The 16083-nt window shown below is 39.9% G+C and overlaps 3 protein-coding genes across 6 annotated transcripts; 2 read left to right on the plus strand and 1 right to left on the minus strand.

Annotated features, from left to right (window-relative positions):
• Window positions 1–1105: 1105 nt before the first annotated feature.
• Window positions 1106–5169, minus strand: rrp9 (ribosomal RNA processing 9, U3 small nucleolar RNA binding protein). Of its 2 annotated transcripts, none has more exons than XM_029502514.1 (15): window positions 5015–5169; window positions 4760–4854; window positions 4559–4671; window positions 4407–4474; window positions 4273–4314; window positions 4058–4184; window positions 3819–3943; window positions 3606–3698; window positions 3420–3520; window positions 3196–3330; window positions 2813–2875; window positions 2564–2709; window positions 2287–2366; window positions 2074–2147; window positions 1106–1244 (listed from the first exon to the last, which is right to left on the minus strand). In XM_029502514.1, the coding sequence occupies exons 1-15, from the start codon at window positions 5096–5098 to the stop codon at window positions 1142–1144; spliced, it is 1449 nt and encodes a 482-aa protein (XP_029358374.1). In that variant the 5' UTR covers window positions 5099–5169; the 3' UTR covers window positions 1106–1141. The 2 variants fall into 2 exon arrangements, with proteins under 2 accessions (XP_029358374.1, XP_029358373.1); XM_029502513.1 differs by having other exon boundaries at window positions 2552–2709.
• Window positions 5170–5380: 211 nt separating this feature from the next.
• Window positions 5381–8821, plus strand: LOC115043936 (uncharacterized). 3 transcript variants are annotated; one of them, XM_029502727.1, is made up of 6 exons: window positions 5381–5726; window positions 5954–6159; window positions 6233–6389; window positions 7485–7663; window positions 7746–7974; window positions 8082–8821. In XM_029502727.1, the coding sequence occupies exons 2-6, from the start codon at window positions 5992–5994 to the stop codon at window positions 8282–8284; spliced, it is 936 nt and encodes a 311-aa protein (XP_029358587.1). In that variant the 5' UTR covers window positions 5381–5726; window positions 5954–5991; the 3' UTR covers window positions 8285–8821. The 3 variants fall into 3 exon arrangements, with proteins under 3 accessions (XP_029358587.1, XP_029358585.1, XP_029358584.1); XM_029502725.1 differs by having other exon boundaries at window positions 5382–5652; window positions 8082–8820; XM_029502724.1 differs by having other exon boundaries at window positions 5383–5748; window positions 8082–8820.
• Window positions 8822–12739: 3918 nt separating this feature from the next.
• On the plus strand, window positions 12740–14020 carry LOC115044139 (probable G-protein coupled receptor). Its single transcript, XM_029502998.1, has one exon. It carries the CDS (start codon window positions 12740–12742, stop codon window positions 14018–14020), a length of 1281 nt encoding a protein of 426 aa, XP_029358858.1.
• Window positions 14021–16083: the final 2063 nt, after the last annotated feature.

A 16083-nucleotide genomic window follows, 5' to 3' on the forward strand; every position in this document is an offset into this window, starting at 1 on the left:
GTGAATGTGATCAAAAACTAGGCAACTAGACAATATAAAGTACATGTGTTAATGTAGACTGAAGTAACAGTGTGTGCTTTCCTGTAAGTTATGTAAATAAAATATTTTCTTTTTATATTAAAAGATTAAACATCGCAATGTTTGGGATCGCACTTGCAATTCTTGACACGTCAAACTCTCAAATGCAGCTAATCAGAAATAATAGTAATGAGCTTTTTGCACATAGGATTAGGCTTTTGCCTCTTTGAAACCAAATTAACACTCTAAAATGTTTGTTGTTGTAGCTGAATTGGCTCATGCAATTGTTTATTCGATAATAGTTGAAGATGTTAAGTTAGCTTTAACTTTTTTTTTTTCCTCCAACAGGTGCAGCATGTTTTTCAATTGTGCTCTAATTCCATGACTTGTATTTGGTGCTCTGACCTCTAAGCTATAAGAACTGATGTAACTATTAGTTGGGAATGTTCAATTATACATGTACAGTGTCGATAAGGAGAAAAAAAAAAAAAAAAGTATTCATCCAAGTTGGACTTTTTCATCTTTTATACTGATTGGATTTTCCTGATATTAAATTGTAATAACCATCCATAAATAACCTCCCCACTGTCTGTCTGGTCTATTCTCATAGGATAAATATAAATTCAGTAAACTGGTAGTCTGCTCAGGCCTCAAAGTTTCCCTGTTGACTGTAAATTCATGTCACATATATCAATAAGTAAAAGCACCAGAGCTAAAACACAAAGGGATCAGGGAAGTTACACTTCTACCAAAGCCCAAGAGTACACCTGCAGGAAATCTGATGCAAGTGCTAATGCAAATGTTTGTGTGTGATCTAAATAACGCTGTTCATGTGCTGCCAATAATTAAGATTTTCCTCCGCAGTTCAAAGCAGTTTTGCATTTGGCTCTGACAGGTTGACTGACTCCAGGATTAATCCCCAATTTAACCCCTTTACACAGCAAATAGAAAACCCATAAAATAACTGTATACATACATACAAATACACACACAGCCAAATAGATGTCTCTCAAATAGTGTCTTAACTCAGTGAAGTGGGTTTACTTACAATATAATCTGGTGGGTAAAGAAAGACGTGATACACAAGCAGCTTTTAAATCTTTAATTTACAAAAGAAAATACACTAATCAGTCATCTTTGTCTCTTCTGGATTGGAAGGTTTCCTTTTGAGAGGAATAACATAGATCCCATTTTTGGCCTCCTTCAGTCTCCACCACCGGCCCAACCTGAAGGATTGCAAACAGAAATTGAAGAGTGAAAGCCACAAATAGACTACATCTTCACTGGAGACTTTGATGCGTGATGTGAAACAGGAAAACTAATAAAAGCCTGTGTTGTGAAGAACTCTTCTTTGCAGTTTCAGTTTACTTGAGTTAGTTTTAATCTGACAGAAAGTTCTGAGGGAGAAGTGAATCGATGTCCATCAGGCAGACAAAATAACACCCAGGTCAAGGCTGGATGCCTTTAGATTGACCTAATGAGGCTGGTTGTTGGGATTTCTGTTACAGACGATCCTGGAAATGACCGGAACCAAGAATTCTAATTTTAAGATGAGCTTTTTTGCAGTGTTTTTTTTTAATTAGCTGACAGTATCAGAAGAAGCCTTGTAACAAATAAAATCTTTATTTTTATTTAAACTGCAGATCAAATTACTCTATATGGATCCAAGTTTAGTCATCAAATCCACTGTGAAAATGTCTTTAAAAAGGTCACCGAGCACTGTCCTGCATTCAGACTGAGGCGAGGTGACATCATGAAAGCATCATGAAATATGGCTAAAAGCGTAAATACTCATCTGGTGACCCCTGTGAGATAAATTCACAACAATGTGTGTGGGCTGTCTTCACCTAGTCTATACCATTGTTCAACCAAAACAAAACAAAACAAAACATATGTTGCATTGGAAAGGAAAATGCACTTTGAGCAAACGTGGCAAAGACTGATAAATATATTAACAGTGCCATCTAGTGGACATTTCAGTCACTGACCTTAAACCCTATAGAAATGATATATTTGTTGATGACTACTGAACAACGAGCGTTAGTTCATAGTTACCTGTGCTCCTGTCCGACTCCTGCAGCCAAGAACTGACCAGAGTTTGAAAACTTCAGACTGTTAACAAAACCAGACTGGCAGCAAAAGAAGACAAAAAGATATTTTAAAACAGCAAATGGGGAATTTGCCAGGCAATATCTGTAAACGTGTGCGTGTAGTTTTTTTTTTGGTTTGTTTTTTTTTTACTCATTAGAAGAGCTAATGAGAGCTTACCACTGGCACGTTGAATAGAGGCTCCAGCCCACGGTAGTTTTGGGTACACTTCCAGAGCTGCACCTGTGAGTTGTGTGAACCTATATTGAAAAAACAGTTATGCATAGACAGAAAAGCATTATAAGAGCAGTTTAGGTAAATACAAGTTTTATTTACAACTTTATAACTTTATAAGTTAGCTTTTGTACAAACTGTGAAAAAGGGTTCAGTGCTTTCTGCACATCCTAATACGTGTTACTAAAAAGCTGGTAAGTGTGACTCTCACAGCAAAAACCACCTGAGGCGACGGTATCCGAGTTGTGAAGAGCCGCAACTGAGGCGACCCAGTGAGGCTGCTGCAGCTCTGCGTCACCATGGCAACCGTGAGCCTGCCTCACAGTGCTGAGAGGCTTTTTCTTGTTGACACTCCAAAGAGACAAAGAGCTGAGGTCATTCAGAAAAGTGAGAGAGGGCATGGATGAGACACATGAGTGGATGTGTAAGCACAGTGAGAGCCCAGAAAATTAAAGTGCTGCTGTCGTCTCACCCATCATCAGCCCCCGTTATCATGTGCTCCTCGTTTATGAGCTGGATACAGTCGATCGAACCTCTGTAGGAGGGCAGAATAATAAGGTGACAGAATATATGTATGTCTGTAGGCATCACAGGAGGTTGCGGCACAAATATGAATTTTAGAACCAAATTGTTGAAAAAAAAAAAAAATAGTTCAACAATTTTAAATAAAAATAATATTTCACAAAGTTGAAATAATGTCCCATTTTGTATTAATGTTCTGCAGGAAAAATCATTACACATTAAATCGATCATTTTTACAAAGGCCTAACTACTATACTGCTCAATTGTATGTGAACCTTCTCAAAATTATAGGTAAAAGACACAGAAACAAGGGAAACAGACAAAGAAACTCACTCATGGCCATGGAAGACGAGCTGAGACTCCTCGGCTATCTTCCACACCCTCACAGTGCGATCCCGTCCTCCTGCAGTCACACACCGCTCACGGCTCAGACTGTCTAATCCTGTGATAGCATCCTGATGCCCAAAGCTAAAGAGATTCACAATCAAAATTAAATTGAGATTCAAGACAAATGCAGGCATAAATCACAGAGTTAAATCATCTTCTCAGTTACTTACAGAGTTTCTACATAAGCATTCTCATTCACATTCCAGACCTTGATAGAGCGGTCATGAGATGCGCTGTACAGATCATGAGTCCCCCTCCTGAACGAAAGCCCCTGAGAGGAATGACATTTTACATGATTCAGGGACGGACATTAGAAAAAAATGTTTAAGAATGCTTGTGAAAGAGGAACGGCGTACCGACACAGGGCCTTTGTGTCCTGTGAATTTATATAGATGTTTACATGTTTCTGCCTCCCAAATCATGATCAGTTTGTTCATGTCTCCAGTGGCCTAAAAAGAGGACAATGGTGCTGTTACAATATGACAAGGCTCTTTGCAAGTCTGGATTCTCAAAACTTAACAAAAAAAAAAAAAAAAAAAAAGGGAATATCCAGAGAGAGAACTCCTCACCATGTATTTTCCATCTGACGATATGGCCATGCACAGGATGTGGGCAGTATGTCCAACATGTCGATCCTCTGTACCTTTTCTTCCACCATGTACTGTATGCAGTTTTTTGCCACTCTCAACATCCCCTGAATATACAAGAAAAAAAAATCCAAACTGATCTCAGCCTGTGAAATCAAATAATCAGCATTCATTATTGAACTTTAAGACAATGGCTTTACGGTGCTTCGGTGTATACTAACACTTAATGATGGAGCAGTCTTTGGCAGCTGAAAAGATGTACTTGTCATCAGGCGAAATAACCAAACAGGTAATGGGAAGTTTGTGTCCTCTTAACAGTCGGATCTCTGAAGCATCTGGTGCTATGAGCTATAACACAGAGAGGAAATCACATCAAAGTCAGATTGTTATTAAACACTTCCCTTTCTCCTTGTATAAAAGTAATTCCCACACTTACATCTTTGGCAATAGGTCTCTGGAGTTTTCCTTTCTGTTCAAGCTGTGGAGAACAACACGCACACATCAAAATTACAGACCCATGTATGAAAAACGAGCTCCCAGATTAATTTCATTATGAACGACAGTCTTCACCACTTCTTCTTGAAGTCTCCCTGCAATCAGATCAGTCTCAAAGTCGTCTTCTTCTGCTCTCTTTTCCTCTGATGACAACAGACATGCCACATTAAACTCAGTACACACTCACTGACTGCGATGTCTGGCCATCACGGCTACAACAAGCTCACCTTCCTCCTTCAGCTGCTCTAGGTAAAGTTTGGCTAATCTCAGCTTCTTCTCTTGTGGCGTTTCGTCATATTCGTTTTCCTCGTTGGCCTGCCTTTTCTTGGGCACTGTGGGACTGAGTAAAGAAGCACAAGTTCACAGTTGCTGGTCTGGAGAGTCCTGCCACCGAAGAGCGAACATCCGTGAGAGCAGCAGAAACTCACCCCTCGGTGTCAGAGTCGCTAGAAATCTCTACGTTGTATTTGGAGTTGGGTTTCTTTGCTTGCACTTTGCTCTTAGCCCCGGAGTCCCGATCGGCCTGTAGGAGGAAAAAACAAACAAACAACCAAAAACAAAGGGTTTGGAACACAATATGTATATGCATAAATTACTTCCCGAAACAGCGTGAAAGCCAGCAGGTAAGTCGCAGGAGTTAACCTGCTGCATTAGCTTGGTTGCTAACAACCTAATTAACTTGCCTTTCGTTTGGTCCCGGCTGTATTTTTCCCCTTTTTGGATAGTTTGGGGTTTGACTTTGACTTTATAAAAAAAGACGACGACATGGCGACAAACCAGACGAGCAGTTTCAAAGTAAAACAGTTTCCTCCCCAATCAACACTGATCCCACATGGGTGCACGCCAACCGAACTACACTAGTCAAGTTTCTTTTTGGCTCCAGCGCTGATTGGCTCAGCTTCCATTTGCCCCGCCTTTTGTAAAAACACTGGCTTTCCATTGGTCAATTTAAGAATTTTACACGCGCAGGAAACTGTACTCGGGAAAATTCTTCCCTCGGGGAAAAAGTTTTCGCACATTTGTTCCGCACACAATTCTAAAAAAAAATCTAAATGGAATTTAGATTTCATGTCATTTTATTAGCATGCGTATCACGCATGGCTAAAAGATTAGACGCAGAGGGGCACCATTTCACGGACATTTAACCGCAAGCGTTTTGTGCGGCTGTTCAAAATGAGCCGCAGTTGTATGAGGACCTTTGTATTGTACTACTGTAGTACTACTACTTCCTCAACTACGCAGTATTTCCCCTTTACTGCGCTGTGTTGGTCCTCAGTGAGTGTCGACAGAGTTTCTCCCTGAGGTGGAGCCGATCGGCCAGGTGAGCCTCCTCTGAACACAGCTGACGGACACACCGTGATGCTGGGGGAGCACAGAGCCCCAAAGGCTGTCCAGGTGGAGGCAGGCTGTACGGGGGGTAGGTGGGGTTGGAGAGGCAGGGTGGGGGTAATTAACTTTTTTCATTATTATTATTGTGCAGCACAGATGAGTTGTTGTTTATGACCGTAAAAAAACAAGACGACTAAACCAAAGTTTGACTCAAAGTTTGACTTCACCCCCCCTGCCTGCAGAAAAAGCGATGCACTCCGGCTCATCTGACCATCAGTCTCTACTCTCTGCAGATTGATTGTTTGTTGGCCGGTTTGTTTATTTGACCACTATGCCACCCAAGAGAGAGCCAGGGACGATTTCCGCACAGCCGCCGATGAAGATGATCAAGATCGGCTCGGATTCACTCGACTTGGGCTGCGATCCAACGGGGGACAACTACAGACCGGCCGAGGAGTCAGGAGGAGTCAGGAGCTACTCACCTTTTCCAAACAGCGAGGTGAAGGAACAGGTGTGCTTCTTTGCATTGTTCGCGTTATCATGCACTGATCTCATTTACTCTCCTTTTGCAGAATGAGACTTTTGAGTTTGACGAAGAAAATATTGCAAGTCCAGGCATTAGGACAGACACCATCAGTCTCCTCATGAAAATAGAGCAACTCCAGGCACAGCTGAAATATGAACGCAGATGTCGGATTTTGGCAGAAAGGGAGCTGAGGGAGCTGAAAGGTTGGTGGGAGAAAAAAAGATGACTTGTTTATTATCATGCTTAGAATATACCCGTCATTGTAATTTACTGTATGTGTCCCACTCTGGCCTTAGTGTGCTACACCTGAGCTCATGTTCTCTGTGATGTTAAATATGGGAATTCAATGACACAAAGAAAAAGTTGCACTCTGTAAATTAACATGCCTCCAGTTGCAGATTAAACTTTAATTACATTGAAAAGCTAAAACAACTTCTAAAACAAAAAACAAAAATGTAAAACAAAAAGTTTTCGGACAAAAAACAACAACAACAACAAAAAGAGACTGAAGATGATGTTTCATTCTTCATAGTGTATAACTCTGTAGGTTCTCAGTTATTCAGGTCATACATCTCTGAGAAAGTTGAATCTTGGGCAACTGGACTAAGTTGTGCACTTTTGAAGAAATTTCACAAACTTCATCATCTCACGAAGCCTCTTGGAAGTCAAACGTCTTTCAAGAATCTACAGCTGAGTCCAGGAGCTGTAGATTCAATGTTTTATACGGGTCTCAATTAATTTGTAGAAGTTTCTTGAGAATTAACTCTATGTTTATGCTAAATATACTTACATGATCACTTCTACATTTTAATAGTAATTATAATCTACAAACATTTTTCTGCATTAGAACATACTTGGTGATAATCTATTTAAACAGAGATTTTCTTCCAGGGACATTTTTACTTTTCTTATAATCAATACTGATTTACATTGATCACTCTAGACGTTCTTCTTCTTAATCTTAAAATATTTAAATGTCTGGCCAAATTATATTAATGGGATGTAATATTTTCCACAAAAATCTGCTCTGATCCTACGATGTAAACTTAAAACGTTCTAATCTTAAACCAGCACTGTGAAACTTTGTCTCCCCCTTCTGGTAGTGGTACTAATTACACAAACGGCACTCCAGTAAGGACTCTTAATTTTCAACTCGTTCACTAAACTAAATTGATTTTATTTGGAGCATTAGAAATTTCTTGTTTTTCCAGCGTGGCCACAGCACAAACTTCAGCTTTAACTATTTAAGTCATATTCCTCCTTCCATGGCAATAGCACTAACATCACACTTCTTTCAGAGATGAACACTCTCATGATGCAGATGAGGCACACAGCACACGAACTGCGTGCCACCTTGGATCATGTTCTCCAAGGAGGCGAGTCATCGGTCATCGCACCACAAAACACTCACGATCAAACCATGCCTTTCCTGGCTGATCCTAAAACAGAGATGGGAGCGATCCATAACATTCCAGAGGTCATGACTTCTCATTTTGACGAAGATTAAACTAGCTCAATATCAGCACTTAAAACTTAGATTTTTCTTTTTTTGCCCTCAGGACAAGCACAACTTTGTGTTTCTTGGCGAGAATCTTCGAGTCCAAAAAAACCTCTATGAACGCATTGCAGAGATTGCGGACTACAAGAAGTACACTTCAGCACTGCTGATGATACTTTTTGACAGAGAAACATTGGCCACACACTCTCTACAGGGCCGGAGAAATACTTTCACAGGAGAGGACTGTCATAAGCCTCAACTCCCACCTGACATCTTGAGAAGTATAATTGGTAAGATAAAGGTCATTTGCTGAAATTATTAGCAGACTGCCCTGCTCATTTTGCATGAATTACATACAGGAAAAGGAAAATGAAATGTTTTATGATTCTTTTTCCAGATCATGTGGCAGCCAAGTTTGGTGTTGATTGCAGCCAAATAAAAACTGCAATCCGGACAAAGTTGAATAATGAGGACAAGCTATTAAAGAAGAGGTTGGGTTTGGGTAAAGCTGAAAACAAGACGATTGTTGATCAAGATTTTTGCCAAGATGCTGCACTCTTGCCTGAAAATGAACCAATTGGAAATGGCTCTCAGTTATAGCATTTCACTTCTACTCTCATTTGTTGGTCATCAGTTTTAAATTTCTGATAGAAATGTGCGACAAGTCGCATTTTTTAGAAATATAGTTCAATCTAATTATATATTTTGTTTACTTTAATGTTTTTTGCTGATTGTACTGTATGTTCAAACGTGTAAAGTCTAACCTGGTGACCAAACAAAGCTGTTTGTACAGCGCTATAAAACGTCACATGTACAACCAACAGTATTTCTTTAGTCTAAGGTAGAAAGTAGCTGTGTCTAAATACTAAGTTTGTGAAGTCAAACTCCATAATCTGTTGGCCTTTGTGTGTTTAATAGTAAGAGATGTTCAAAATTATAGTTACCAAAGCATTAAAAATGGTGAATGATATTGATCTGATATTGTCTTTTTAATATATATATAACTAATATTTATTATTTTTATTTTTTGAAATTTTAGGGTACTAATAGAGATCATGAATCCTCCTGTAAAATCAAATGCACCACTTCTCTTTTTGTTGTGCTTCACCACATGAGGGGTCAATAAACCTCAGCTGTTGTCCTTTCATTACATTCATTCATCCCTTACCGCTTCCGGGTCATAGGGGGTGCTGGAGCCAATCCCAGCTCACATTGTGCGAGGGCAGGGTACACCCTGGACAGTTTGCCAGTCCATCACAGGAACAACAGAGACCAACAACCACTCAGACCTACAGACAATTTAGAGTCACCAGTTAACCCAAACATGATGTCTTCGGACGGTGGGAGGAAACTGGCGCAGGGAGAACATGCAAACTCCACACAGAAAGGACCCAGGCTGGGAACCGAACCCACAACCTTACTGCCGGGCAACAGCTGCCCCTCTCATTACAGCTCATAAACGTGAATATGGTTTTATATCTCAGTGACCAACAGATGTCAGTGCTGAGCTCTGCCTAATGTGCCCAAGGGGCACAACGGTTGTGAAATGGACATTACTGTTCCAAAATCACTGAATTAGAATTATGTCAACAGAAAGAAGAGAGTCTTGTTTGTGTGAAATGGTGAATGAACCAATCGAGTCCAAGAAATATTTCAGGGTCTTCATTCTCTGTGAAACTCATCAGGAGAAGAGGAGTGTGTGTGACAGTCACTGCCACATACTGCCTGATGAAAGACAGCGTGTGTGTTTCTGTGTGGGCGATGGTATTATAGAGTCATGCTCCCTTGAAAGACGTGATGTGAACAATTACCAAGTGCTGGCTCCTCCCCCTCATTTCCCCTCAGGCTAGCTGTACTGTCTCACTGGACTCAACACATCACCTCACTCTGTCAGTATCAGCTCTCCCTGGGGTTTTTTCAAGTATCCTCTTTCTTTCTTTTTCTTTTGGCTAAAGATTTCAGTAAAAGTTGCAGCCGGGCAGCAGAGTGCCTGAGAGAGAGAGTCTGAGGGGGATCAGCACTTCTGTATACCTGGAAACAACATTTGAGGTTTTCAACGATTTGGAGATGAGTCATGAGAAGACTACTTTGGAAGTATTTGGAAGACTCAAAGGAAATCTGCGGTGGAGCTACAGCCAATTTTCAAATCGTAAGAGCTACTTTCTTGTGCTTGATCAGAGAAAGTCAGTGGTTATGAAGGGACAAACCTAATTTTGACCATTGTACAAAGCTTTGATGCTTGTCAATGAAGAAATTAAGATAAATGATATATCAGATGAGTAATTAAAATCTGTGGGAGGCTATTCTGTGCTTTTCTCTGTATGGGATTATCTCTGAGATCCCTGCAACCTTTACTTCTCTAAGACTTCTGGCTTCTTTTTTGTAAATATTTTTTTTCCTAGATAGCTTGAAGAGTGACAAGAAATGACATTTGGCAAATGACACTGACCAGACCCAAACCAGTGTCGCCGGTGACGACCTTGTACCCTTCTGTTTTTGGGGCACATGTGCTACCCACTACGGCTCTGATGCCCAACACTGCTCTCTTCTCTAAGGAAAAACACATAAATTGTAGATTTAAGGCTGCTTTTTAAAGTCTTATCATATTGTTAAAATTCTGACAACTTGCAAACATGAGGGTTCCAAATCATCTTATCAATTTGAGGGAGCTAATGATATTGTTGATCATTAGGAAAAATAGTAAGATGTAAAAAAAAAAAATTATAATAATCATTAGAGATAACAAACTGGACTAAAATTGTTGTAACAACAACTAATCTTCAACTTGTCGTACAGTCAAAGACAGATTTTTCAACCTAGCCTCATTATGTAATTAAAATCAAATTAAATCAAATTCACACTGTGTGTGGATGGAACAGGACCTGGTCCTTCACTATTTTAAGGTTTGTCTCCTACCTGAATGTTCTTATTATAATCTCCAAATATTTAAAACCATTGAAATAGCTATTTTATTTCTTGTTTCTCTCCTCAAAGATCTAATGACCAATTATGTCCTTGTTTAATGAAATTGAAAATATCATTTCAAATGTATTATTTGTTACATATATAGATATATATAAATATATTTGTATAATTAAATAATATTTTTTCATCACAATAAATCACATATTGATTGAATGTGTCACACATACAACTAAATGATTAGTAAAATGAAAAAGTGTGCCACAAAGAGTTGGATTAAGGGGATTCACAGTAAGGGCAAAAATGCACAGTCGCATAGATTTGTTTAGGATTAAAGGACGTGCATAATTCCCTCATCCTCATTGTAATGTTTTCAAATGGCTTGTTGGTCTAATTTTATTTTTACTTAAAAAATGACAATAGAGAGCAAGACGGCAGACGAAAAATCACTGCATTTATTCTATCTATTGAATCAATAAAAGCTGAATATTTCCACATAAATTTGTGGAGGAAAATGCCCCCCTCTCCTCTCCCCTCCCCTCTTCAAAAGTACAACATGAACTTCAAGGATGGGGCATATGCTTTGCTGAAACTGGAATATGATGAAAACGAGAACACCCTTACATAACGTGCATGCATGTGTTGATGTACTGGGGATAAATCCCAGCACAGTTGTGGCATGCCAGTAGCTGTCCACTAGCAGATTACAGCAGGAGAGCGCATCAGTGGATCCCTGGCAGTGGCCAGGCACATGTATTTAGGACACAGCATCCTCCACACTCATGCATTTAAAACCTGATTATGATTATGAGCACAGGATGGACGGGTACATACAGTGGAAGGCACATTTCAATGCACAGCAGGAGGGTGTATTCAATTAAATTTACTTCATGCACAAGCTGGTTGTTTCATAAGAAATGCTCTCTGATGCTGAAGGGGGAGTTCCTGTTCCAGTGACAGGTCTGCTCTTTGATGGCGTGTTGCAGGGTGACACTGAACACATACTAATAAATCCAGCCAGTTTCCTGCAGCTGGGCTAAAACAAGCTCGCTCATTATCTTTCATTTCAAAAGGATAAGGACGAATGGAGGAGAGACAGGGTGTCCTCCATGAATTATTCCTATTGATCAAGTCTCTTGCTCACTACAAAGAGAGACAGAGCGAGACCGTTGCCTTTAAAATATCACGCAAATAAAGTGACCAGTTATTGGTAACCGTTCCACTTTAAGATGTGTGCATGCATGTGCTCTCTTTACAGTTATGAAAAGTATATCCGTTACTGTGAGATACATTTACTTGTCTATTTAGTGCTACTCAGCCTGAAAAAAAAGTTCTTCTGTGGAGCTTCATCAATGCTAATGATGTCACAGTGATGTCATCAGAGTTATGTCGGTTATGTAAATTACCTTCATCGTTGAATTAGTTTAAAAGCTGCAGATTTTTCCCAGACAGGGATCAGTGAATGTTTAACTGGTCTTTCATTTTGAAAGTATTATTTAGAGTTCCTGTTCCTGAGGAATCTCTATTTCTATGGTCCAATACTAAATTGCCAACATAAACATTAAGTACTGCTAAATATTACTCAATTTTTATGTCATACAATCTTTTTTAATTGTATAATGTAACATAAACTTTTGTTTTCAACTGAGAATTTACTGAAGCTACAATCAAAAACTGTCAATTGTCAATTACCAAAGCATCCGACAGCTACTTGTATGTGAAAGGTCAAACTTATATGACAAACTAGTGGACATATTGGAGAAGGAATGATGATAAAGCTAAATCCCTCAAGAGTTGGTGGAGTCCAAAATCAGAGCTCAGTGGAGAATGCTTAGTAGTCCTTTCCATCAGGTGGACACAAATACGACTTTAAATTAACAACAAGGTTATTTATTACTACTACCAGCATTTGAACAGTGTTCAGGTCATATCTTTTTTTCTGTTTTCCCAATTGCGCAATGCTATATATTTTTGGTTTGTTGAACATGAATTTCATAAATTAATTGAAGTAAATTTCTCTTCACAGGTGTGAAAAAGCTTTCATTTGATGTTTGAAGAATGTTTTGGCCTGAACACTGAACAATGTGGGAGTCTGGAAGAGCGAAGCACACTTTGAAGCCTTTATTATGAATCATGGAGCAAAACAGTTCATATCCTACCTCTGACTACAACGACAGCACCACTGCCTGGGCGCCGATGCCCTTGCCTCCCAGCAGACACCTGGGCACCCTTCCCAATCCTCAGCTACGCTTCAAAGACCTGACAGGGATATTTTTCATGGTGACCCTGAATGTTCTGGCACTTCTGGCCAACACTGCTGTTCTGGTTGTTGTCATGAAAGCCCCTCATCTCAGGAAATTTGCCTTTGTCTGTCACTTGTGTGCAGTGGACCTGCTGTGCGCCATGTTGCTCATGCCCCTTGGGATTGTGTCTACTTCCCCATACTTTGCTGGCGTGGTATTCACTGTGCTGGAGTGTCAGGTCCACGTATTCCTTAATGTAATCCTCATAGCTGCCTCCATCTTCACCATCACAGCGATCAGCGTAGAGCGTTACTACTACATTGTCCACCCCATGCGCTATGAGGTTAAGATGACGCTGCAACTGACTGCTGCTGTCATGGTTACGGTTTGGGTGGCCTCTGCCGTGTTGGGCTTGTCCACAGTGTTTGGGTGGCCATCCTATAGCAGCCTGAGCAACATCAGTGCAGCACGCTGTTTGCTGTATTGGGGCCGCAGTGATCACCAACGAATTTTCTCTGTGCTCTTTAGTGTCACATGCTTCTGCCTGCCAGCTGTTGTGATTTTCGCAGTCTACTGTAATGTATATAAGGTCGCCCGTGTGGCTGCCCGCCAGCATGGACCTCTGCCCTCATGGACAAATAGTCAACTGAAGCACCGCTCTGACTCAATAAACAGCCAGACGACCATCATAACTACCCGCAATGCCCCACGTAGGATGATGCGTGATCGGCCCTTTGGGGGAGGCAAAGCTGCTCTGACACTGGTGCTCATTGTTGGCCAGTTCCTGATCTGCTGGCTGCCTTACTTTGCCTTCCACCTCCATTTGACAATAAATGCAACATCCACGATCCCTGAGGACCTTGAGGAAGCTGTCACCTGGCTGGCATATTCCTCTTTTGCTATAAACCCATTTTTCTACGGGCTCCTCAACCGGCAGATCCGGGAGGAGCTTTGTAAGCTCAGGCGTTGCTATTCACCCCGTCCAGTGGAGCTCGCAGTCTCAAGCCACGAGGGCTCGGGCCATGAGAACTTCCTACAATTCCTCCACAGGACCAGCTGCACATTAGAGACCCAAGGAAGCGTTGTCACATCAAGTCCAAGAAGCACTCTAGATCAGACTGGTCAGCCTGGCTTTAGGATACCGGGGCAAATCCCAGAGGAGTTCAGTTAGTTAGGTACCTCACCGCTGTTCCACTGTTATTGACAAAGCTACGTCTCCTCACTCAGAAAAAATACTGGAAGCATAAGTTAATTGAGAAAGTTTTTCGTTGTTGTTAGTGTTTTTGTGGCCAAATTGGAAGTAAAGCAGGGACTCATTTAATTTTGTTGCAAGTTGCAAACGCAAAGCTACTGTTGATCTGCAATCAGTACATCTGTATCATCAAAAGTCATTACATAATACAGTAAGTCACAACAGTACATCCAGTTAACATATGTTACTGTTGCCTCAAAACAAAGACATTCACAATCTACTGAGAATGCAACAGTATCTATAAAATCAAGAGATTACTTGTCTTCATGTACTGATGTAGCAGCGATATTCTCTGTATGAGTGAATATTAAGCACTTCAATGTTGTCATGTATTATTTATGTTGCAGGACTTTTTGTAAACGTTATTTATTGGACTCAGAGAAGTGGTACATCATCTGTTGTTTCTTATTGCTTTAAGTTTTGTGTGCAAATAAACATTGGTTACTTTAATCATTTATGTGTATCATAGTGGGTAATCATTATTTCCTATTGTAATGACTCAGCAAGCAATACAGTGCATACAGAGACAAAACAAAAATGTCAAATGTAAAAAAATATATGAATTTTAACGATAAAAAGTAATCTCTCCTATGTTGGAGACATTCATTCCACCTGAACTGCCCCTAAAAATAAAGAAGTAATACTATATGATCATGATATCCAATGTCTGTCCACAGCCAGCGTTCGTTTTAAAAAAATGTGTTATATATCCAGGCCTAAAATCCCTGAGCTGTAAGTTGGTTTGAATAAATGTGCCAAATGGTTTGAGCGACCTGTTGACTAGAGGAAATCCTGTTTCTCACTCCCTCTCTGAGCAGGATAAAAATTATATAAAAAAAAAAATTGCTATTCAAGTGTATCCAAACTGTACTGTATATCTGACTCTGTGTCCATTTGTCAAAACCCTGAGTTAGACTGAGCCCAGTTATATAAGCAGAAAATACCATTTCATAACAGCTGAAGGGGTTGTCAATAAAACCCCTTTAATATGTTTCCACTGGCAGATTAAATACAAAGAATTTATCATTCATCGCATTTACTTATGAATGTCACTTACTTGTCAAAATCAATACACATCAAATTTGTATATATTGTTTGTCGTTTTAAAAATAAGTTTGTATATGTGTGTGCATTGTATATTCTACACGGATCAGTCAACTGAAACACTTGCTTCATGCTTTGCCAGTGATAGTATTTTTAGGGATTGTGCAGCTCTCCCACAGAGATTAGATTTAAGGGATAATATTGGATGAACACGCTGATAATTGCTGTCAAATGAAAAGAGCACACTGATCTAAATTTACACAAAACCTGTAAACAACATTTAAAGAAATAAATCCGAAACATTGAACAGATTAGAGGGAGAATGGTGCAAATATAACCCCAGTTTTGCTGTTTTCTTAGCACTGATGCTGCTTGCACTGGGATATCAGTGGCAGGCTGCCAGAATAGAGGCATCTAGAGAATGACATCAAAAATAAGGAAAAGTCATTTGTTGACATGAAAATTATTCCAATAGCAAAATAATACTGTGTCCTTTTATGATCTGGCTTAATGTCTTAGGGAGAACCAAAAGTTTGAAAATATGCCACGCTAAATCTTTTAGAAATCTGGAATATCTCCATTAGATGAGTCACAGCGATAAAAACACGCAGTCTTGGGTTTGAATATTTCATTACTGTTTTCACAAGACAGTGTGGAATGAGACAATATGTCCTTTATACTGACACAAAGAATTAGGAAAGTCTGAGTGTCGATGTGCCGAAACAAATGGATTTATCCTCAGAAAACTGAAAACGAAGTTTAGATTTAATCAGTTAAGGCACATTTCACATATTGTGTGGGAGAAACTGATATGAAAGATAAGGTTGATGCAAGTGCACTTCAAAGAACTGACTGCCCGTCTCATCACCCTCCCCCCGCCACCAGTGTGCCATTTAGTCCACAGAGTGTTTGAGCCTGAGCGGTTTTCACAAGTTGCT

Source organism: Echeneis naucrates, chromosome 5 (genome assembly GCF_900963305.1).
Source record: "Echeneis naucrates chromosome 5, fEcheNa1.1, whole genome shotgun sequence".
Classification (NCBI taxonomy): domain Eukaryota; kingdom Metazoa; phylum Chordata; class Actinopteri; order Carangiformes; family Echeneidae; genus Echeneis; species Echeneis naucrates.